General features: G+C 49.5%; 1 protein-coding gene across 1 annotated transcript in view; it reads left to right on the top strand.

Annotated features, from left to right (window-relative positions):
- The first annotated feature begins 586 nt into the window (after nucleotides 1-586).
- Nucleotides 587-23,334, top strand: part of Itpkb (inositol-trisphosphate 3-kinase B) — a 98,600-nt gene continuing 75,852 nt past the window's right edge. Inside the window, exons 1-2 of the mRNA XM_052737798.1 lie at nucleotides 587-823; nucleotides 2,132-4,258. Coding sequence (XP_052593758.1) covers nucleotides 2,330-4,258 — 1,929 coding nt within the window. The 5' untranslated portion in view covers nucleotides 587-823; nucleotides 2,132-2,329. The remainder of the gene's footprint in view (nucleotides 824-2,131; nucleotides 4,259-23,334) is intronic.

Below are 23,334 nucleotides of genomic sequence, written 5' to 3' on the forward strand. Positions count from 1 at the left end.
TGCACACCCTTCAGCAGCTCACAGCCCAGCCGGCCTTCCAAAATACTACCCCGATGCATTTAAAATCTGCCACTGTGCAAGGAAATGCCCTACACTATACCTTTCAAAATTTGCCTGTTGTGTACAAGCACACAAGCCGTTTGTGCAGAATTTTAGCCCGTTTTAAATGCTAAAAGATCCCCCACTAGCGGCTTTGTTTAGCACAAACACTCAAAACTTCATTAAAAACAGTTTTCAAAAGTATCTTCATAAAACTATAGACACCAGCAAACCTTGGTCGAGGGGTGGAAAATAAATCGTATTATCTTTAACCCGCAAAAGTTAAAAGCCTCTTTTTTTCTTTTTTGTTAGCTAACAATGGAAACTTTTTTTTAAAGTGTTTCCCTCCCTCGGTCTTGCCAAGCAATAGAAAAAAAAAAAAAAAAAGAAAAGAAAAACTTGTTCCGCTGAGTTCAACCCCAGACAGGCTCACAACTTCCTTCCTGCCTTCCTCCCCCAAGCCCCCGCCTTTCTGCCTCCTCCCCCAACCCCCAACTTTTTTTTTTAATCTTACATTGAACAAACACTGAAGTAGCCGGGAGCAGACGCTGACAGCGGTAGTGTCTCTGACCAAGCAAGGAACTGCTCAGGGTCGGCCTGGCGGGATCGCCTGGCCCCTGTGCTGGCACATTCACCCTCTTTGCACCCCACTTTTTTCGTCTTCCATAAGTTGTTGCGGAAATCCTTTGGGAGCGTTTTCTACTTGAAGCCACCTGGTCTGCCCAAGCCCTGAGTCCCCAGGGCATGTCGCCTGCACGGGACCTGGGAGTTTGAGCAATTGCAGGTAAGCGTGGCGGCTCCTTCCTGGCTCTTGCCTCGGAACCCTCTTTCCGCTCCATCTGTGCTGGGGCTCCTCTGGGTGTTCCGGGGTCCGAACACAGCGCAGAGGGGGAAGGCTGAGGAGACTGAGAAAGGAGTCTGATTCGGGAGGGCGGCGTGGAGTGGCGCTGGGAACAGAGGAGGCGATTCGGCTTTCCCACCCCCTTCCAGGCCCTTTGCGCCGCCGCCTCCCCGGCGCGCTGCGGGCGTCTGGGGCTCGGACTGCCGGGCGGCTCGGTTGGCGCCAGGCGAGGCTGCCCGGGATGCTCAAGGCCCTGCCCTCCGCCGCACCGCTCCAGGCTTAGCATGCAGATCTCCAAAGGGCTGCAGATTCTCCGGCCTGCACACTTAGAAGGCCTCCGGGCTGCAGCCGTGCAAGCAAGTCTAGAGTTCCTCCGAGGGGTGCGGGTCCCGGAGCCTACCGGGACAGCTGGGTGCTCGCTAACAGGATGAGCGTAGGAATGAGGGGCTGCGGGCTCACACCCCTCCCACCCCCCAACAACACACACACACACACACACACACACACACACACACACACACACACACACACACACGCTACAGGGTGTGAGGGGACAGTAGGGGGCCTCCACTATTGACTCCTGTACTGGATACTGCAGAGTTTTGTTCCCAGGCGCGCACGCGTGCCCACATTCACAAAACACACTTCTCTGGAGACAGGCAGCAAGGCTAGTAGTGAAAAGTGCTTGGCCTGCACCCCCTGCGCTCTCCCAGGCCTTTCACAGGCCGAGAGACATAGCCCCAAGTCCAGGATCAGGAAAGAAAACGGCCCAGGTCTCGGCTCAGGCAGCGGTTTGGGGAAGGCAGGTCCGGGTCAGGTTCCCTGTGACTTGGTCTCTGATGTCTTGAGAGGGTGGAGCAGGGCTGCCTGTCATCCTCGACAGCCGGCGTTTGCTCTGGCCAAGGGAACCTGGTCAGCCTCGCCTAGGAACTCAGCAGTTGTACCTCCTCCCTCGGCCATCCGCGTGGTTACCAAGACTAATCTTAGACTTGGGGGATTCTAAGTGTCCTTAGAGCGTATCTCAAGCTGGGGGAGGTGGACCTCTGCCGGAAAACACGAGCAGAGGCCATCGAGGCAGGCCGGCATGCCTCCTCACAGAGCATCACAGCCCCTGTAGGCCGGGCATCCAGGGGCACCCTGTCCCCAGCATATTGGGGTCCCGGGGCTCCCTCTGGCCTCTGCGGGTGGGCTCTCACCACCCTCCCCTGGATGCCTTGTGGAATTCTGACTTTTCTCCTTGTGTCCCGACAGCCGCGAGATCGTTTATGGAGCTTGGGGCGGGGGCCGAGCCCGCGATTGGACCCGGTGCCCGCCGCCTAGGCCATGCTGCTCCATCGGCGTGCGGAGCGGCGGCCGCCGGGCCTCCAGGACTAAGCCGGGAGCCGCGGGAGGAGGAGGCGCCGGCGGTGCAGCGGGACCAAGAGCCGCGGCGGCGGCAGACCCAGTACTATGGCTGTGTACTGCTATGCCCTCAATAGCCTGGTGATCATGAACAGCACCAACGAGGTGAAGAGTGGCGGCCCCCGGCCCAGCGGCAGCGAGACACCTCAGCCCTCCGGGAGGGCCGCACTGAGCCCCGGCAGCGTCTTCAGCCCTGGGAGAGGCGCCTCCTTCCTCTTCCCCCCAGCGGAGTCTCTGTCGCTGGAGGAGCCCCCGAGCCCTGGGGGTTGGCGCAGCGGCCGCCGCAGGCTGAATAGTAGCAGCGGCAGCGGTGGCGGCGGCGGCAGCAGCAGCAGCAGCAGCAGCAGCAGCGGCAGCAGCAGCGGCGGCGGCGGCAGCAGTGGCGTGGGCAGTCCGAGTTGGGCTGGCCGCCTGCGAGGGGACGCGCAGCAGGTGGTGGCGGCCCGCACCCTCTCCCCACCCGGGCCGGAGGAGGCCCAGAGGAAGCTGCGGATTCTGCAGCGCGAATTGCAAAATGTGCAGGTGAACCAGAAAGTGGGCATGTTCGAGGCGCAAATCCAGGCACAGAGCTCTGCCATCCAAGCGCCCCGAAGCCCGCGTTTGGGAAGGGATCGTTCGCCTTCTCCGTGTCCCTTCCGAAGCAGCAGCCAGCCCCCTGGAAGGGTCTTGGCCCCGTGCTCCCCGAGTGTGGAACGGAGGACAAAGTCCTGGGGAGAGCAATGTACAGAGACCCCAGACGCCAACTCCGGGAGGAGAAGCAGGCTCAGCCCACACCCCTCGAAGGACAAGGAGGGAGTGGCCCCTCTTTTAGGCCCCTCCAGCCCGACCAGGTTAGGGACTCAGAGTCCATCTGCTTCAGTGAGGATGGAGAGTGGCACCCCGGCCAGTCTCCGCTGTGGCTCACCTACAGCCATGGAAATTGACAAGAGGGTTGCTCCCTCATCGGAGCACTTTGGAACTAGCTTAGCATTGGCCACTAAAGTGGCAGCTTCAGCCGCATCCGCTGGACCACACCCTGGACATGATTCTGCTCTTATGGAGGCAGCCTACGAGCTCGGGGGCGTGCGCCCCTGGGAGGCCCAGATGGAGAGACCGGGGCAGTTTCTGGGCAGGGAGACAGGCTCAGACCCAGAGCCTGGCGGGACCCACATTAGAGAACCCCCTGGGAGGGTGGGGAGAGGAATTCATCCTGTTGGTAGGCAGGGTTCCTGGACACCTGAAGTCACCAAAAGGCCAGAAGAGAGGACTGTGAATGCCCAAAGCTCAGAGGCCTCAGAGGACCCGAGATCGTCTAGACTGCCAGGAGACCTGGGCTCTCTAGGACTTGAGGAGACAGGAAGTAGGATCCCAGGGATCCGAGGACCCGAGCAGACCCTGGACATTGTGAGAGAAGGGTCTCCAGCACTGGGCTTGCTTGGGGGCAGCCAGGCAGCACATCCAGGGACCAGAAATGTGGAGGCAGGAACCCTTTGTGGTAGAATGCTGGAGCCTTTACCACCTGGGGAAGTGGCAACAGATTTGAAAGAACCCCAGTGCCTCCCTGGGGGCAGGATGGGTATGCAGCCTGGGAGTTCCAGGGTTTGGCTGAGTGCCATGGAGGAAGGTCCCCTGATCTGGACGCGTGACACGGGGGTACAGTTGATGGAAACGTGGGGAAGCCAGCTGCAGGACAGAGATGCTCACCCTAGCTGCCCAGAGATGCCCCCAGACCAGAAGGACAAGGCCTGTAGCCCCAGCAGCATCCCGGCAGTCATCATCACAGACATGGGTGCTCAGGAGGATGGGGCCTTAGATGAGATACAAGGAAGCCCTCGGGGTCCCCTGCCTCTGAGGAAGCTGTCATCCTCCTCCGCCTCCTCCACTGGCTTCTCCTCTTCCTATGAGGACTCAGAGGAGGACATCTCCAGTGACCCTGAGCGGACGCTGGACCCCAACTCAGCCTTTTTGCATACCCTGGACCAGCAGAAGCCCAGAGTGGTGAGTGTTGCCGAACATTTTTTTTTTTTTTTTTAAGAATTCATGTTTTCAGCAGACCTTGGATGCTTCATGTACTCTCCTGGTTTCCTTAGTTTCTGCTGAGCGGTAAGGACTCTGAGCAGGGCTCTGATGGAATCACAACTGATATTTCTCTACAGGCGGGTTTGTTGTGGGGCACAGAGGTACCAACCAAGTACTTTATAGGCTGGACAGTTGAATTTGAGTCATTCCTACCGTATACATCTTTAAAAAACGGGTTAAGAGGAACATACTCTTCGTGAATGTCAACAATAACAAACCTTCCTGATTTCCAAAGATAGTGAGCAGAGCTGCTGAATGTGGCTTTCACTTGCTGAAGCGAAACACTTCATTTCATGATTCATTCAGGCTGACAAGGATATCTGTCGGCTCCGCTCAGCCTCTACTACCAGGCAGAAATGTGAGTTGTTATGATTCTGTGACAGGATCCTGACCTCTGCAGCTGTGGTTGTGTGGTTGATCTATGGGATGAGCAACTACTGAGCCTCGCTCAGTAAGTTAGGCAGAGCTTGGCAATGTCAGCGTAGCTGGCGTAACTGACATGCAGTATGACATGTGAATTCAAAGGAAAACTACCTTTTGGGTCCAATAGATACTTTCTTTCGTAGCAGAATGCTGTTTGGATTGAGTTGTCTGAGTTAGGCCCATGATGTCTCCTAAGGGGTATAAGTTGTGACAGGTCCATTCCAGGTACATTTTCACATGTGTGCTTGGGTTCATTCCACGGACTCTTGGTCTGTCTGTGGCAGGGACAGATGTTTGTTCCTCCTACACGGTTAATCTGAGCTTTGGGCTGAGGTCAGCCTCTTTTAGAAGATACAAATGTTGCAGCTAGCTCTTGTCAAATGGGATGGCCTTTCTCTTGCCTCTGCGAGGAGTATGGGGGAATTTCCTTACCTGGCATGCAAGAGGTTGTAGGCTACCTTGCGGGGAAAGCTGCGTGGTATTTTGGTGGGCAGCCTTCTGGTTTCATCTTGAATGTGAGATCCCACGCATTTGTACCCCAATAACTTTCTCCATCCTTAGTGGATGCGTTACAGTTCGGCTCAGCACGCCTTCCTAAGAAATTTTGAATTCTAAAACAGGATTCTTTTCAGCTTGCACTTGAGCAATCACAGTCTAGTTCTGAGGATCATCGATTGCCTTCCCTGAAACTCTTCGGCTAGTGGTGTAGAGTCAAATTCGTATGCAAAGTCAAGTCCTAATCAGCCTGGCATTTTGTGGCCAGGACAAGAGCTCCCCAGGCATCTCACACCTGCTGGCGGGCACAGGGATACTGTACCACCTTTAGGGGTGGGCAGCCAGCCTGGTGCAGACAGTGGTCACAGGGCAGATGGGAAATGCTTCTCTTTGAAGGTGACGCCCAAATGTCTCTGCCCTCTGCTCAGCAGTTAGAGGCCTAGGAAGTAAGAGAGGGTCTTCTGCCCGTTACTCCCGTTTGTTTTGAAACCCTGAAGTATGGCTGGCACACCCAAAAAGCTTTCTTTGTTATCAAATTTCCATTTGCTCTTTGTTGTAGTGGCTGATCAGCTCTTACCTACTGCTTATCAAGACAGTCCCTACATCCAAGTGTTGTCTGGAAAAAAAGGGATATAAATAATGACAAGTGAGCAGCTTCTCCTCCTCCTCCTCCTTCTTCTCCTTTTCTTCTTCTTCTTCTTCATTTGTCAGAGTAAAACCAAATGTGTAACCAGGGAGGTAACTGGTGTTTTCAAGTTAGGTTAGAGGTCCAGAGGTAGAAGTGAGCTGCTGTCCCACCGACCTCCCGTCTTTGAACAGGTTTTTATAGACATCCACAGAGTGGAGTCAGGGGAAAAAGAAATCCCCTGCCAGCTTTGCTCTCTGAAGCATGTGAGGCAGAGAGAGAGAGAGAGAGAGAGAGAGAGAGAGAGAGGATATGAACACGTGTGTTGTGGTCAAAGGAGTGTGGGTAACCAACTGGAAATGATGGGATCCTAGGGACTTTTGTGCTCTGGTTGAGAGCTTGCACTATGAGCAGAGGTCTCCTCTTAGACTAATTGTGATGCTAGAGCTTATCTGGAACGCCAAACCATCTGCTCATTGGGTCAAACATCACTCATTACCCAGGACTGCTCTTTTGTCTGCAGGAGACCAGACATCTTGATTGACCTGGGGGCCTGGGGGCTGTCCTTTGGATATTTGAAGCTAAACTGGTCCTGCTTGTGCCTCTTGCACTCGCTTCTGTGTGTACAGCATTACTACCCTACAGCTGGGCACATTCACACTTGCCACTTTCCCTCACACATGCTCACTCGTGCCCACCCTCACCTTCACCACATTGCTCACACACACTAACACATACCCACGCATGTTCACACCCATTCACTCATACACATGGGTTTGAAATGGCATGTTCACACAACCAACCCTGGCCCCCAGACCCGTACTGGACCCCAAGGATTTTTACCACGGCCCCTTTCCCCACATGCCCTGGCTTGCACTTTGACTCACGTGTGATTGGATACGCAGGTTGGGTGTGACAGCATATCTACGTCTTAAGGATTAGACACTTGGGATTTGCTTGCAAGTAACTATCATGAATATGTCGGCAGCAGCTTAAATTTAGGCCCATTCACACTTCCTGTTCCCTGAGATCTGGACAGAACCAAATGGCATTGAGCATGGATGGTGCTCTCTTTCTTCTTTCCCATATTACAAACCATTTATTTTTTTACCCTCCTATATCATTCTATTCAGGAGTATCTGGGGTAATGAGAGTCCAGCAGAGAGTATAACATTATAATACAGAAGCATCTTACCTTAGAAAATACATTGGATTGACTTGTTCCAAAAGTCTACTGTCAATAATGTGTATATACAAAAATGTATATACTTGGGGTCAGCAAGATGGCTCAGCAGGTAAAGGTGATTTCTAACAGGCTGACGACCCGAGTTTGATACCCAGAACCTACATGCTAGGAGAGAATTCACACACACACACACACACACACACACACACACACACACACACACACACGCACGCGCACGCATGCAAAAATTCATAAGTCAAATGTAAAAAAGTATAAAAAAAATCCAAAAGTGTGGCCTAGTACCTGTAGACTATATGAGGAAATAAAATATCACAGATCCTCTGCCTTGTTGGTGTTTACTACTTTTTTTTTTTTTTTTTTTTTTTTTTTTTAAAAAGATTTTATTTATTTATCATGTATACAGTGTTCTGCCTGCATGTGTCCCTGCAGGCCAGAAGAGGGCACCAGATCTCATTGCAAGTGGTTGTGAGCCGCCATGTGGTTGCTGGGAATTGAACTCAGGACCTCTGGAAGAGCAGTCAGTGCTCTTAACCTCTGAGCCATCCCTCCAGCCCCCGGTGTTTACTACTTTTAAGGGCCACTGGAATTTTGTTTCTTTAGTCTTTTTGGCGGGGAGAGGGGTAGGTATTGAGTAGTTTGGTTTCTTTCTAGTGAAAAATGAACTTGTACGTATAGCAAATTTTAACCTGTTTGAGATGGTTGTGTGTGGTTTTAAGAAGTGTGTAACAATTTTATGTTTGGTTATCTAGTGGTGAGCACTTTTAAGTGGAAACTTTAAGAAAGAGGTTTATTTTCTTTTTATGTGTGTATGTGTGTGTGTGTGTGTGTGTGTGTAAACACAAGTTGTGGAGGTGCTTCCAGAGGCCAGAGGAGTGTGTCGGGTCCCCTGGAGCTGGGGTTACAAGCAGTTGTGAGTTGCCTGATGTGGGTGTTGAGAATGGCACTCAGTCCCACAAGAGCAGCAAGCTCTCTCAACTGCTGAGACATCTCTCTAGCCCCCGGAAACTTCAGATGAGGTTATGGGGATACGAGTTTAGATGGCATGTTCTGTTTTCTGAAGATGGGTGATCCTCCTCTCTCTCAGGGATGCAGCGTCTAGATCTGGGGTCCCCGGAGTCTTTTATCTGAGATTCTAAGGGTTACTCTGATTAAAAATAAAACAAATCAAAACAAGATTTAAAGGTAACGGGACCTGGGGCACCCACTGAGGGGCCCCGACTCTCTGGTAGAGTTTTCTCTTTCTACATTGTGTAGAATTCAAGGGTGACTCAAGGGGGTCTATCTCATTCCAACTCTGCAAATACTTAATTCCAGACATTCAGCTCCAAACTTGGTGGGTGTGAAGCATGTGTCAGGACTTCTGCAAGTGTGACAAAGATCCTTTGGCATGGACCTGGGCACTGAGGTCCAAACCAGGCACCTATAAATGTGTGCTCTTATCAAAGCCAGGTGACTGATCAGTCTGTCTTTCTCCCCTTCCTCTACCGAAAGATGGGCTCTTTGTGACTTCACGTTGGAAAAAAAAAAAAAAAAACAACCAGAGTGAAAAATGTTGATCAGAGCAAAGCATCAGGCCATGACTGAGGTTTTCCTTTCCTTTCTTTCTTTCTTTTTTTGTTTTGTTTGTTTTTGGTTCTTGGAGACAGGGTTTCTTTGTATAGCCCTGGGTGTCCTGAAACTCTCTCTGTGGACCAGGCTGGCCTCGAACTCACTGAGATCCGACTGCCTCCCCAAGTGCTGGGATTAAAGGTGTGGGCCACCACCTCCCACCCAGAGGTTTTTATTAGTAATCACGCAGATCTTAGGGACTGTGCTGATGGGATGCCATAGGATGCGTTCTGACTACAGATAAAGAGAAACTTTGCCCCTCAGACCTGAAGTTTCAAAACAGAGGCTTTGCTGGCAGGGAGCCAAGAAGTCCCTTCAAAGTGCTGTCTTATCAGAGACGACAGCGTTCAGCCAGCTTTTCATAGATCAAGGTGGGGGAAAGGTGGAGACCCAGCACTCCCTTTGGGAGAACGTTTAAGGTCTACAAAAATACATTACGAGACATACCTTGCCTTTAAGTTTTCATAAGAAAATAGTAAGTCTGTCAGCCTTTGGTTGCAGAGAACTGGGCATCGAGTGTGACATACATCACCCTCAGAGCTCTGTTTGCAGGAGCTGAATTGCTCCCAAGCTACTCTTCTGGCTTTCTCCGCACATGCTTGCCGAATGTAGTTACAGATTAGATTCAGTTTATACAGTTTATTTAAATTCCCATGAGTATTGATAACATTGTTTAGGCTTGTTTTATTTTGTCTGGTTCCAACTTAGTCACCTAAAGGTAGATTTTTTTTAAATTTTTTTAAAATTTAATGGAAAGAATTTTATCTTGTGGAAAAACCTCTGTAGATTTCAGATAATCAATAGGTGATTCAAAAAAATTAACTCAGAGAATTCTTTTAAATTACTTTGTGAAGCCAGGTGTTATGGAGTGTGCCTGTAATCTCAACACACCCCCTCAGGAGGATTTCTGGTAGGAAGCCAGCCTGGACTGCACAGCAAGCCCCTATCTCAAAAACAAGCAAATACACTAATTGTATTGTGGTCACATTATCAGTGTGGAGGGATCTATGTGTTTGAATAGGAGAGGACAGCTTGGCATTGAAGATATGTACATTGCGCTCTTCAGCCCCATGACAAATATGGTTTGTTGTGATGTGTGTGTGTGTGTGTGTGTGTGTGTCCTTTATTTTCTCATGAATCAGGAGAAGGCACTGCTTCCTACCAACTGTAAACTCTTTGGTTTTATGAAAAGTTCTCTAGAGTGCCACCTGCCCTTTGGGGATTTTACAGGACCTTGAGAGTGTCATATGGCCGTGCACTCTCTACTCGCTGGACTAACTAATGATGGGTCTACAGGTGGTCTCAGCCTTTCCTGAAGAACAATAGCGGGGTGCCCTTCTGACTGTGGACAGCCACCTTGGAGGTCTGGAAGATTCGGCTACCTTGGTCTCATGGGCCCAGCCATCAGCCTTGACTGGTGTAGTTCTCAGCTTCAGGCTGAGATCTTCCCATCATCTTGTCTTCTTCTCCCTGAGCCTCCTCCTTCCATTCCATGTGCCTCCCTCCTCCATCCCATCTTTCTGCTGGGCACAGTAGCTCTAACCCATCTTCCAGGTGAAATGTTAGCTATAACTTTTAATGTAACAGCTTAAGTCTCCTTGGCTGGAAGACAAGGCACATAAGCACATGTCATCCCATTTTATATTTTTATATTAAAAAAAAGCAAAATATTTTCTCCTGGTTCCGCAATGAACATTGCCTGCATATCCAGAGCATTGTACAGTTGAAGAGGCTGTAGAGTACACGTTCTCCAAGGGCCCCATCTTAGAGATGACAAAGCATGGCTGGTACATGTTCAGTATTGTCATAGAACCCATGTTCACATTCTTCTCTCATAGCTTAAGTGGGTAGGTTCCTTACTCACCTTCAGAGATCCAACCGAGCTCTAAAGATACTTGTGAAGGACCACTGAGATGGGTAAAGGCACTTGCTGTGTGAACCCGATGACCTGAGTCCCATCCCTGGACCCTTCACAAAGCTAGAAGGAGAGAACTGACTGTACCCAGTTTTCATCTGGACTCTACACACATGCTGTGCCACACACACACACTCATACACATCCCACACATGCACACAACAATAAAAATAATAGAATATTTGTTAAATGAGGGAGGGAGAGAGAAGAAAGGTGTCTAATATTATCTATCCGGAGAAGTGTTGGACGGCCTTAAAAGTGCATGAAGAGAGAACAAGCACATTGCTGATCGCCCTGACCTTGATGCTTCAGGCATAGGCAGGCTAGACTTGGGTTTAGGAGGCCTGGATCGAAATCCCAGCCCATCCACGGTCTGTAAACCACAGGAGAACTAGTGAGGGTCAGTGTGGCTTCATGGAGTGGCGAGAGTTCCATGCTACAGTACCGATAAAGTGCCTTGTCTAGCATCACAGAGCAGTGGTTCAGTCAGTCAGTGACAGCATTGTTGGAAGATTGTGAGCACTGGGGATGCAGGGGAGAGCCCTGGGTTCTGTGGAAGAAAGTGTCTGCAGCATAGCATCTTCAAGTCCACTCTCCACCCATCACTGATCTGCCTCCACTCGAAGGGCTGCAAATTTGTTTTTCAGAGACCTGCATCCCCCGGCTGCCCTGTGATTGGTGTCCCAACCTGTTGTTTCTCCGACTGCTTAGGAAAGGGCTGGTCTTAGCTTCCACCTCAGTCTCTAGTGCTCGTGAGCAAGCTTGGGAATTTCTTTTAAGGGTTGTGCTCAAAGAGTAGAGCTGTAGAGCTTGGTCCACAGAAGTGCCTGCTCTGCATGGGTGTCAAGGAACGAGGTTGGCTTGCCACATTTGTGTAAAGGACTGCTCAGGGGAGACTCTTCTGACATTTCCGACGTAAAGGCAGGAACTTCCAGAGTTTATGCAGTGAAAACTGGTTTCGGATACCCATTTCCTTCGTCAGCAACACTCTGAAATGTTTCACAATAATTCTAAGAAGAATTCACCAGCAGAAATTATATCTTTTCCTCCTTATTGAGATTTGTTGGGATAGTTGGTTGATTTGGTGTCACGTGATAGAAACCCACTCTACAGAAGGACACTAGCCAACACAGCCTAAATTTTTTTTTTCTTGAAATTTTTATTTCTCTCATTTTAGACCAGCTGTTAAGTTTTCGAAGTAACTGTGGCAGGGGATGCAGCTCACTGAGAGTGCTTGCCTAACATGCTAAAAGTCCTGGGTTCCATTCCTAATACCACAAAAAAAAAAGAAAGAAAAGAAAAGAAAAAAGGAAGAAAAGAGGAGCTGGTGAGATACCTCAGCCGGTGAAGGTACTTGCCTCCTGACAATGCCAACCTGCCTCCCTGGGTTTAATCCCTGGAACCCGCGGGAAGGTCTGTGAGAGAGAGAGAGAGAGAGAGGAGAGAGAGAGCGCGCGCGCGCGAGTGAGCTGACTCCACAGAGTCATTCTCTTACTCTGCTTGCGAGCCGCGACACATGTGCATTTATACACAATAAATTGAAAACAAGAAAAGGAAGTTTTAGAAATAACCCCAAAGTAGGCGCTATGGAAGAGATCAGCAGCAGGACCAGTCTGTGATGTCCCCACTCTGGTACCAGGAGGAAACTGAGGACTTCAAGCACGCTAGGCAAGAACTCAACTGCTGGGCTAGACCTGCAGACCCTCAAATTATTAAAAAAAAAAAAAAAAATTGAGGCCAAGTCTCACTAAGTTGCCCAGGCTGGCTTTGGACTCACTTTATAGTCCAAGCAGATCTTCAATTTGAGATCCTATCTACTTCCTGAGTGGCTGGGATTATAGGCCTGAACTATAATGCATTATATATGGCCAGCGCTAGTGAGGCCTGGCTAGTCACTCTTGTGTATGATGTCATCGGGTGTGGGAGGAGGATGTGTTTTTATTTCCTCATCTCTGAATGGGTCGGAACTGGTTCAGGCATGCTGGGTGGTAGAGGTTAACTGTCATCACCCTCCTGGAAGCTAGTGAAGCTCGCTGCTGGCCTGTTAATCCTTCGTTTTACTTTTGTGGTAAGATTTGGATAGAAAGGGAAAACGAAGTGATACAGAATGACAAGCACAGACGTGGAGATTATTTCCGCTGACCTCGGACCAAGATTAGGGCTGGCCTAACCCCGAGAGGATACGTGTGGATGCAATGCAGGGAGCTGGCCCTCCTCTGAGAGGATAGTTCCTTGTTTACTTCGTAAAGTTGGTCCTAAGGCATCATGGGAGGGTATACATGAGGTGCTTTGAGTGTAGTTCCCTGTTATTAACTATCTTAAAGGTTCTCTGCAGCCTGCTCCCTCTTCCCCGACCACATTGAAGCAGAATGAATAACTGATTGTGCTGCTCCCCAACCGGCTATACAGCATTGTGTATGGCTAGTGCTTAGCATTTTGTGCATCAGTGAGGAATGTACAGCCTGCTTCAGTGGTGATGGGGGATGTGTGTGGGTGTGTGGCTGCGTGGGTGTGGGTATAGAGGGGTGTGAGTGATTCCCTGCTGCCTGGCCACCAACCCAACTTGATCTACAGCCTCTCTTGGTATACTGTGAGCTAGTTAGTGGGACCTGGGCAATCACAAGGGAGGTCACTGCACCCCCCAGGCAGTTCTCAGCAAGGGTTTTTCCAATTTCTGCTGACATTCTTTCCAGGCTCAGCTCAATTTGTTTTTCTCCTTGCTATGGCGATTGATGACGGGGTTGTGAAAGGTGTAATTGGGCAGGATCGCCTCTAAGTGTTTCTTCCCCAGTTCTGTGGGAGCTCTTGTTTGTCTAATCCCCTGCTGATGCCCACGCGGGGACTCGCTTCTCATGAGCTAGACATCCAAGTGGCAGATTTAGTAACACAGGCCTCCTCAACTGTGGAGACAGGGTGCTGGCCCGGCGGAGAGGGACATGGGAGTATCACTTTTGTAATCCTTATCTCACCTGAATCTGGTAGCAGGAAGCTGGAGAAAGGCCCGTGTGGGACTGTGACTTACACAGCTTAATCTCTTAACAATGCCCAATGGAAAATCCAGCTGCCTGCCAGTGCTTTAAGAAATGGCCAGGAGATTTTGTCAGGGTCAGATAACCCTGCGCCACAGATCACAGAGCCAAGGGTAGGGAAAGCGCACCGGGGGTTGTGTGGACCGGCTGGAAGGATGAGAGGGCACCGTTAAGGTTTGAGAAACTGTTACAGAGCGCTTTATAGGTAGGAGCACAGTGTGACTACAAGAGCCTCATCTGTAGGAGGTGATGGAAACATTCCCCCTTTCTTGTGTTCGTGTTTGTTTGGATTTGAGATGGTGTCTTATAGCCCTGGCTGGTCCTCCTTCCTCTACCTCCTAAATGCTGGGATTACAGGTGTGAGTCACAGCGCCACTGCTTCCTCCTCCTCCTCCTCCTCCTCCTCCTCCTCCTCCTCCTCCTCTTCTTCTCTTCTTCCTCCTCTTCCTCCCCCTCCTTCTCTTCAGTGGTCTTCTGAGACCTTTTCTGAGCCTGCCCTAGGACTCATTTGGTAAACTGGAAACATTAGTGACTCTTGGCTTCAAGGAGAGTATTTATTTTTTCCTTCCTAAATTAATTTTAATTTTGAACACTTTAGCACTACTTTTAAAGTGGCCTCAAAAGAGGGATGGACCAAAAAAGAAAAAAGATAAAAAAGCTGAGTGTGGTGGTGACACACGCCTTTAATCTCAGCACTTGGGAGGCAGACACAGGCGGATCTGTGTGTGTGAGATGCTCTTACGTCTGTGTTGCTTCATGAGAACTTGCAAGGCTGTGACAGAGACAGTCCTGTCCACAGCAGGCTGGTTCTGACAGAGACATAGTAGGAAGCAAGGACTATGGAATGAGTAGATGTTCTGGGTGACACTCTGTCTCCCCTTCAGCTGGATTATCGTCTCCTTCTGCCTGAGTGGCCGTGCTGTCCAGAATCATCAGGGTATACACTGCCTCCTCAGGCTATGGTTGGCTCATCAGTGGGCCATGAGCATCACGGGCACAGCAGAAGAAGGCTGTAGCAAGTGAGATATCACAAAGTCAGGGCTGTACCATTCCCAGAACTGGACTGAACGGATGAGGTGAGACTGCACACTATTTAGGATCGGAGGGTGTGGTGGTGTTGTGTTCCCCAAAATATTGTGCACCCTAATAAACTTATCTGGGGTCAGAGACAGAACAGCCACTAGATACAAAGGCTAGAAAATGGTGGCACTCACACCTTTAATCCTAGCATTCCAGAGATAGAAATCCCTCTGGATCTCTGTGAGTTCAAGGCCACATTGGAAACAGCCAAGCATAGTGACTCATCCCTTTAATCCCAGAAAGCGAGTCTTTAATCCCAGGGAGTGATGGTAGAAAGCAGAAAGATATATAAGGCGTGAGGACCAGAAACTAGAAGCATTTGGCCTGGTTAAGCATTTGGCTGGTTAAGCTTTCAGGCTTCTAGCAGCACAGTTCAGCTGAGATTCATTCTGGATGAGGACTCAGAGGCTTCCAGTCTGAGGAAACAGGACCAGCTGAGGGACTGGCGAGGTGAGGTAGCTGTGGCTTGTTCTGTCTCTCTGACCTTCCAGCATTCACCCCAATAACTGGCCTCAGGTTTGATTTTATTAATAAGAACTTTGAATTCATGCTACAGGAGGGTGCTTAGGTAGCATCCCTTGTAGCATGAATCTTAAAAGTTCTGGCCAACTTCTCAGCTGGTCTTGTTTCCTCGGACTGGAGGCCTCTGAATCCAGAATGGGTCTCAGCTGAATTGCTGCTCGAAAGCCTGAATGCTTAACCAGACCAAATGCTTAACCAGCCAAAAACTTCTAATTTCTGGTCCTCACGCCTTATATACCTTTCTGTTTTCTACCATCACTCCCTGGGATTAAAGGCCCGCTTTCTGGGATTAAAGGCGTGAGTCACCATTCTTGGCTGTATCCTTGAGCACATGGATTTCTGCCTCTGGAATGCTAGGATTAAAGGCGTGTGCTACCACTGCCTATCCTCATGTTTAATGTTGTGACTGCTCTGTCTCTGACCCCAGATAAATTTATTAGCATGCACAATATTTGGGGGAATACAATACCACAATCCCTGTTTCAGCCTTCTCTTGGTTGACTTGGTGATGGTCTGAAAACTGAAAGACAGAAATTCAGGCTTGAGTTTTAATTTTGGTTTTTCGAGACAGAATTTCTCTGTGTAACAGTCCTGGCTCTCCTGGAACTCACTCTGTAGACTAGGCTGCCCTTGAACTCAGATATGCTTGCCTCTGCCTTCCAAGTGCTGGGATTCAAAGTGTGGCTTGAGTTTTCACAGTGGTTATTTGGTACTGTTCTGGGAGCCTCTTCTGAATGGCCCAGTCTTAGGGCGGATCTGGCAACTTCTGCCTCTCTTCTCCAATGGAGCTGGGCCTCTGGTCAAGTGGCTACCCAAACAGCTGGCATTTATGTGGCATTCCTGCCTCCCGGTACCTATGTTGAAGAGAATGGTTTGATTGATGCTGCCTCTGTCCTTGGGGATCTGCCCTCTGATACCCAGGGATGCCAACAGACATGCCTGTGATTTGCAAAACTCAAGAACAAGTTGTATTGCCATTGACCAAGCACATTCATTAAGTATGAGTTAATAAATAATGAATCAGTGTGGGCGTGTGAAACTCAGGAAGTTTGGTATGTGGTGTGGAACGGGGAGTCGAGGAGTTGGATTTGGGCAGCCGCCATTGGGTACAGAGCATGCGGTAAAGGGCTGATGAGTTTGCTGCCTCTGTTGGAAGTCTCAAGCAGAGACTGTCCAGGATTCAAAGGCTCTGTGAGGCCCGAATGAAAGATGGCCACCTTCCGCAGCCCAAGACTGGCTGGGTGTGTGTAACTCCACAGAAACTGGCTCCCAGTTAATGGAAGGTGAAGGCTTGGACAATTGTCTTATACCCTGGGAGGCTAAAGTGGGGTCCTGGGCTTTCCGTACCTTATCTCAGTTGATCAAAGGGACACAGTCTGGAAGGGTAGGGGGTGCTTCTGTTCAACAAATATTACACAGCTTTACTCTATGAAGAAACCTGAGGGAGGTGGCTGGGCTGAGTGATGCCAGGTAGGAAGCCTGAGTATGGAGACAGGCCGTTCTCTGGGTTGAGGCTAACTAAACCCTGTCACTTCCTTATTGTGTGATCTCTGAGAAAGGTCTTAACTTTTCAATATCAGTTTCATCATCCATAAAATGGGATGGGCAAGTCCCAAGTAAGGTTCTCGAGTCTTTTGTGAGGGTCTGTTTGCAGCGCCCAGCAGACCATCTGGACACAAAATGCTCAGTAAATGGCAACTGTGTACCACCCTCAGCTTCGTACCCTGGGCCCGCAACCTCCACCATCTTCTTTTCTTTGAAAGTGAAGCAAGATGCCCAGGGATCATTTCTAATTTGGGCACTTCTCCCCCTCCAAGAAATAAATGGTCAGGAGCTCTGATGCTGAGGTTTATCAGATGTCTGAGCTGGAGCAGATAGGCTCTGTGGTGCAGAGAAGTGAAGTGGTCTCCCGGAGAACACCCAGTTTGAGCCAGCCAGACCCGAATTCATGCTCTTGCTCTGTCTCAGGCTTTGCCGAGACTTTGGGGGTCTGATTGTTTCCTTACCTCTAACATGAGGACAACGGCCTTCTCATGGGATGTAAAATGAGATAATGGGGCTCAAAGACTGGATACAGAATGGGTCTGTGGGAGAGGGATTCCTTCTGCCACCCCCACCACGTAGAGCGGGTCTCTACCTTGCCATCTCCAATGGTCCTGAACCACAGCTGCTCGTCTCAAGTGCAGGACAAAATAGACAGCAGAGTTTACGTTGTCAAGGAGGTCCCTGCCTCGTGGGAGAGGCCTCATTTTCTCACTAGGACTCTGAAGGTGACGTTTCACAAACAGTCCTCTGTATTCAGCTGCTGGCACGGGGTATCTGGTTACTGGCCCTGGGAACTAACCTCTTTATTCGGTTGTGGAGGTGCAAAGTGGCTGAAGCCACTCTGGCACAGAAAGGCCCAGAGTTTGGGGCTGTGGGAGGCCCCCCTTGTTTCCTTTCCCCTCATCCTCTGCTTTCTTCAAGTATCTTATAGAGTCTCCATAGCTCCTAAATGACTGGGACGTGTGTGTGGTGCGTGTGTGTGCACGCATCTCTGTGTGATGGGTGCAGATTTACTGGCTTCGTCACGTTTGTTAAAACAGGGCCCTTCTGAGTACAGCCGCTTTCTCTGATTAACGACTAATGATGCCCAGCACCTGTACATTTCACAAGGACTTGGGACCAGGAAGCTAGGGTCTGTATAGCCCACTTTGCACCCCACCCCCCCCCCCCAGCTTCTGCCTTCCCCGGGACTCTGTGAATTCCAGGGCTGCTTTTTTTGCCATCAGCCACAGGCTGGGATGGTAGAGTGGGATCGAAACCCAGCTGGGTGACTGGAGAGAAACTGACTAAACTGGGGGCTACCAGCTCACGTCCGAGTCACAGGCAGGTGTGCAGGGACCCTTGAAGACCCCTGAAGGAGCCTAGGTTGTGTGGTGGCAAGTTCTAGCCCAGCTGCACAGGCTAATGGGTGTCCCCACTACACTTCTGCTGTGCCTGGGATGCATGGTGTGGCAGTTTTTCTTTTCCTCTTGGCTGTGACATGGGACAGACACTTGTGATGTTAACCCTTAGAAGGTCAATAGCACCTTGGAAAGTCTTACTAAATCCCTGGCTACTCAGGGCATTGTTTGGGCGCAGCATGTCTCAGATCTGCCTTGCGTGCACATCTCTGCAGTCTCCAGGTTCCTTCTGTCATGGACGGACAGGATGGAGGGACTGATGTCCTGGAGGAAGGAGACCATGAAAGAGCTGGTTAGCATTACAGGAAGGTAATTAGTTTTAATTTTAAGTGAAAGCCTTATGGAGCAGCATCTGGGATACTGTTTACCTTGCGGTATTACACAGTACATTAACAGTCTGCTCTGTCAACTTCCTGCCCCCTGTAGTTCGCTGGTTTCTCTGAGAAGCTACACTAAGGCCCATAGGACTGGGGCTCGAATGTGGCTCAACAGCCCAGTGCTTGCTTCCTGCTGATGTCCCAGCCTGATGACATTTCCTGGTCTGTAACTAACCCCAGATACCAAGGTGGTTTGGGATGGCAGGAAGGTCTTCCAGAGCATGAACCCCAAGGACTCATGGGTTAACTGGAAGGGGCAGGACCCTGAATGCTCCAGGTGGTGGGTTGATGGAGGCCACTCTAGGTGTAATTTGGGAACATGGAACACTGATTTTGGAAAGATTTTAGGAACCTTAGAAAAGAATTCACTGTGACCTTGGAATGTGAGCCCTGAATATAGGTTTAAAAAGCCAGTGGTGGGCTGGGGAGATGACTCTGATGCTGAGATGCATTCCTTATGAGCATTAAGTACAAGACTTTGATCCCCAGCACTCAGTCAAGAAGCCAGGCATGATGATGCACGCCTGGAATCCCAGTGTTGGGGAGGCAGAGACAGGTAGATCTCTGGGGATTGTTGGCCATGCAGTCTAGCCAAATTGGTGAGCACCAAACCTAGTGACGTATGCTGTCTCAAACAAGGTGTGTGGCACCTGGGGATGATGCCCAAGGTTGTCCTCTGGCCTCCACATGTGTGCATGTGCACACACACACACACACACACACACACACACACACACTGACACATGGAGATGGGATGGAGGCAACTTGGATTTGTAGTATTTCTTTTTTTTAATTATTTATTTGTATTTTATGTGCTTTGTTGTGTGCCTGCATTTATTTCTGTGTGAGGGGGGTCAGGTCCCCTGGAGTAGGAGTTACAGATGGTTGTGAGCTGCCATGTGGGTGCTGGGAGTTGAACCCTGGTTCTCTGGAAGAGCAGCCAGTGCTCTTAACCCCTGAGCCATCTTTCCAGCCCCAGTATTTCTTATGAAACTCACTGGAAGTCATAATTTTCCTGCAAATTTAATGTGAAATAACCATGTCAGGAGTTGCTAAAGGTGCTGAAGGGCCTTAGTATGCACACTGACAATAAAGGGATAGCAGCAGCTGTGGTTCTAGGAATACTGACATATTACATAAATTGCTTCGCTTGATTTTTTGTAAGGTATGATGTACCCTTCTTCCTTCTGGGCAAGGAGATTGAGGATCAGACAGATGCAGCTGTCAGTCCCAAGCTCATAGCTACGGTTTGAACGCATTTGTATCTCCTGAATATTTGCCGTTGTCTTCTCTGTTGTCCACAGGCAGTAACCTGGAGATTGGAGGAAAGGCGCAGGGCTCTGTGCAGAAGAGCCCCGAGTTACTTTTAGGCGGTGGGCTTTGGGAGGACTCAGTCTCAAGTATGCTGGATACAGGGGGAGATGGGCGGAGTGCTGGGAGATGGTTGAGAGAACCCGAGCTGATTGTTGCTTAGGTAATACTATATCCAAGGAAAGAAAAACAGTGTGTTTCCATGGCTGTTCCCAGCAGCATCTGAGTCTGGTTCAGGATCAGTTTTCTATTCCTGGAGGTGGAACTGAGGAGGACTTTTCCTTCCAAATGAATGTGTCTTTGTTTAACGGTATGAACTCAGTGGATGCAACTGTATCCAAGGTGAGCTAGTGAGGCTGCCTGGCAGTCCCCAGGTGATGGGAGGAAAGGATGTCAGGAACAGGTCATAGCTCCTGGCTGATCAGACAAAGCCAGGCTTGGAGGGGTTGACAGTGGCATCCTCAGGTACTCACTCGGTAGTTTCATCCCCAGGGACTCTGCCTGCTGCGAAGAGAGAGGACAGAAGATAGCAGTGTGTGTGTGTGTGTGTGTGTGTGTGTGTGTGTGTGTGTGTGTGTGTGTGTGTAGGCTTTCCACAGGTATAGAGCACAGACCTGTGAGGACATGGTTCGTCATGGGCCTCTTTATTGCATAAGGCTTCCTGGACACTGTCAAATGCAGGACCCGGGCATTCTGGAGCAAGGGGACCCTTGACGCTGACCCTTTTGAGTGAGTCGGGTGAGCACTGCTGGGGGACTGGAAGCTTAATAGCAATTCGATTGGAATTGAAGGCAGTCCAAATATGTTACTTGCCTACAGACCTCACCTTAAATTAAGATACTATTCTCACTTGGGTGAGAAAAAGGAGAATGCTTTATTTCTGAGGGGCCATGGATAGGGGCCCAGGCTTCTGTAGCTGATTGCCTTGGGGTTCCTTACTTACAAGAGGAAATGTTCAGACTGAGATGTGAACTCCAGGGACACCCTGACTCCTCATAAAGACAAAGGAGAATAGCAGTTGCTTCCGTGTGAGCATTGGAAAGGCCATTTGAGACTGTGGGTGACCAGTCCTGGGGTACAGTCGGTCTGGGTGGAGTGGCAGCAGCCTCTTGGGGATTCCTCAGTCTGAAGTTGGCTTATTTGAGCTCCGTCTTGATTCTTCTGAGGCTTTAGGAGGGGACACCTGTGTGCTTCCCAGGGTTGGACTGCTTCCAAATACAACGCCCCTGTGAACATTTGTATACATACTTTTGTGTAAGCATGGACTCCTTTCTCCACAATAAAATGCCCTGAAGTGCAATTGCTGGAGTCTATGTGTGGTATTTACTTAAGTTTGGTTTTTAAAAATTATTTTGTATTTTTTGGCTTACTTACTTAATTTCAAGAAACTGCCCGACTGCCTTCCAGAAGGGCTATCTCGCTTTACACTCTCTCAACAATGTGAGTGATGGAGTTTCTCCCCATCCTTCCCTGCGTTTGGCATTGTTACTCTTTTAAACATTAGCCACTCTGACGCTCAGGCCAAAAGGCCACCCTTTTGTTTGTTAACATTTACTTATTTAGGGGTGTTGGGGATTGAACTTAGGATCCATGCGTGCTAGGTAGCTGCTCTACCCTTGAGCTACCACACCCTTAGCCCTCTATTTTGTGTTTAATTTGTTTAACCCTAATGGCTCATGGTGGTAAAATACCCTTTTATACATCCTTCTATTAAATGATCTGGCTTTAAAAAAAAAAAAGAAGAAAAGGAAAGGAGGGGTTTAGCTCATGATCGAATGCTTGCCTCGCATGTGTGAGGCCCTGGGCTTCATGTAGAGCACCAGGGGGAAAATGCACAGGAGTGCTTTCCAAACAGAGCAGTGTGTCCAGAGTCTGGGGCCCCTCTCAGGGGTGTAGCTGAGGGTGCCTCTCTGCTCTGACCATCTTCTAACTCCAAAATAGAACGCTGCTGATTGGTGGGCACCCTCGGCGGTAGCTGTAATGTGCAGGCAGCCGGGGTGGCACTCCAGCCCACGAATCCATCCTGTCCCACCCTGTCTCCACAGGACCCCTCCCAGGCGGACTCGGGTGTTGTATTTAAGGAAAGTTGTCTGTGGATTGTTGGGCCTGAAAATAAAAACAAACAAAGAAGCAGATGTTGAATTGTCTCCTCGTGGCCACCATTGTCTTGGGCACCTTCTGGGTCTCTCTGGAAAAACAAAGCCCCTCCCTCTCTGCTCCCCCCCCCCCAAATAAAAACAGCAAAGGAAAGGGGGACCCAGGGTCTAGAACAGAATCCTGGTGAGTGTTCCCCAAACCATCCCGCTTCCACATGCCTTCACGTTGTATATACCAGCCCTTCTTTTCTACAGCTGTTTCCTCTGCTCTGACAGAGTGAGTGTTCAAAACCCAGCTCAGGTGTGGAGGAGCAGGCCCCACTCTGGGTGAAGCCCATTTCTGCCGAGGTTCTTCCCTTTGGGTCTCTACAGTCGAGGCCTGCTCTCTGGATACAGTTTTGTGATTTAATTGTGCTAAAGGCTCTAGAAATGCTTCTCCTTTATTTTAATGTTGCGAAGAAAAAAATGGGTATGTAATTTAGGAGTATTAACCACACCAGTCACAGGTAAGGAAAGTAATTCTCTTTAAAAGCAGCAGTGAATCTCAGGATGCCACCTTATTCTTAGGATTCTGCCAGCCTGAGCAACATCTGGAGGACTTGCCTCCACTGGGAAGCAGGGGAAATGCTGTGTGTGTGTGTGTGTGTGTGTGTGTGTGTGTGTGTGTGTGTGTGTGTGTTGCACATGCACATTCGAGCACTTAAGAATGTGTTTGTCTTTGTGTGGTGAGTGATGTAGTGGGACTTTGAGTGTGTGAGATAAAGCAAGCACCCTTAGACTAGATTCCAGTGAGTCCTGAGAGATGAAAAGGTATGTTGTTCATTCCTTAGTATAGGATTTGAAAAGTCTCCTTTGGTGAGTTTATGTCCAGCTGTTTGTCACAAAGAAAAGACTGTGTTCTATGTGAGCTTAAGGGTTTTTGGAAAAGGAGCAGAGGGTTCTCATCCGTATTTTCAGAGTCTTGGAGGGAGAGCTTCAGGAAGATGGACGCCCACTGGCCATCCACGCACTCCCAAAGGTCCACGAGAATGGCCTAGCACGTTTCAGTGGTCAGGGGGTTGGGTCCAAGCCCAACTGTGTAAGTGAAACAAATGATGGTCTGGTTCTGAGTATTTTTCTGATTTGATACATTTGGAGACGCTTGGAGCTGGTTTGAAATTGCCACACAGATTTTTTTTCTTTAATTAAAAACCTTTCCTACTTTATTTGTGATTCAAATTAAAATTCCACGTTTGTGCTGTTTTAATCCTAAGACCTCAGCACAGCTGTCTGCGAGCACTCTGACTCAAATCCCTTCCTCTAGACGGCCTTGGTATTTGCAGACCTTGAATTCTTCTACATGGGTGAGTGTGTTTATCTTCT

The sequence above is a fragment of the Peromyscus californicus genome, unplaced genomic scaffold, assembly GCF_007827085.1.
Source record: "Peromyscus californicus insignis strain IS unplaced genomic scaffold, ASM782708v3 Scaffold_14__1_contigs__length_90479793_seg_2, whole genome shotgun sequence".
Lineage (NCBI taxonomy): Eukaryota > Metazoa > Chordata > Mammalia > Rodentia > Cricetidae > Peromyscus > Peromyscus californicus.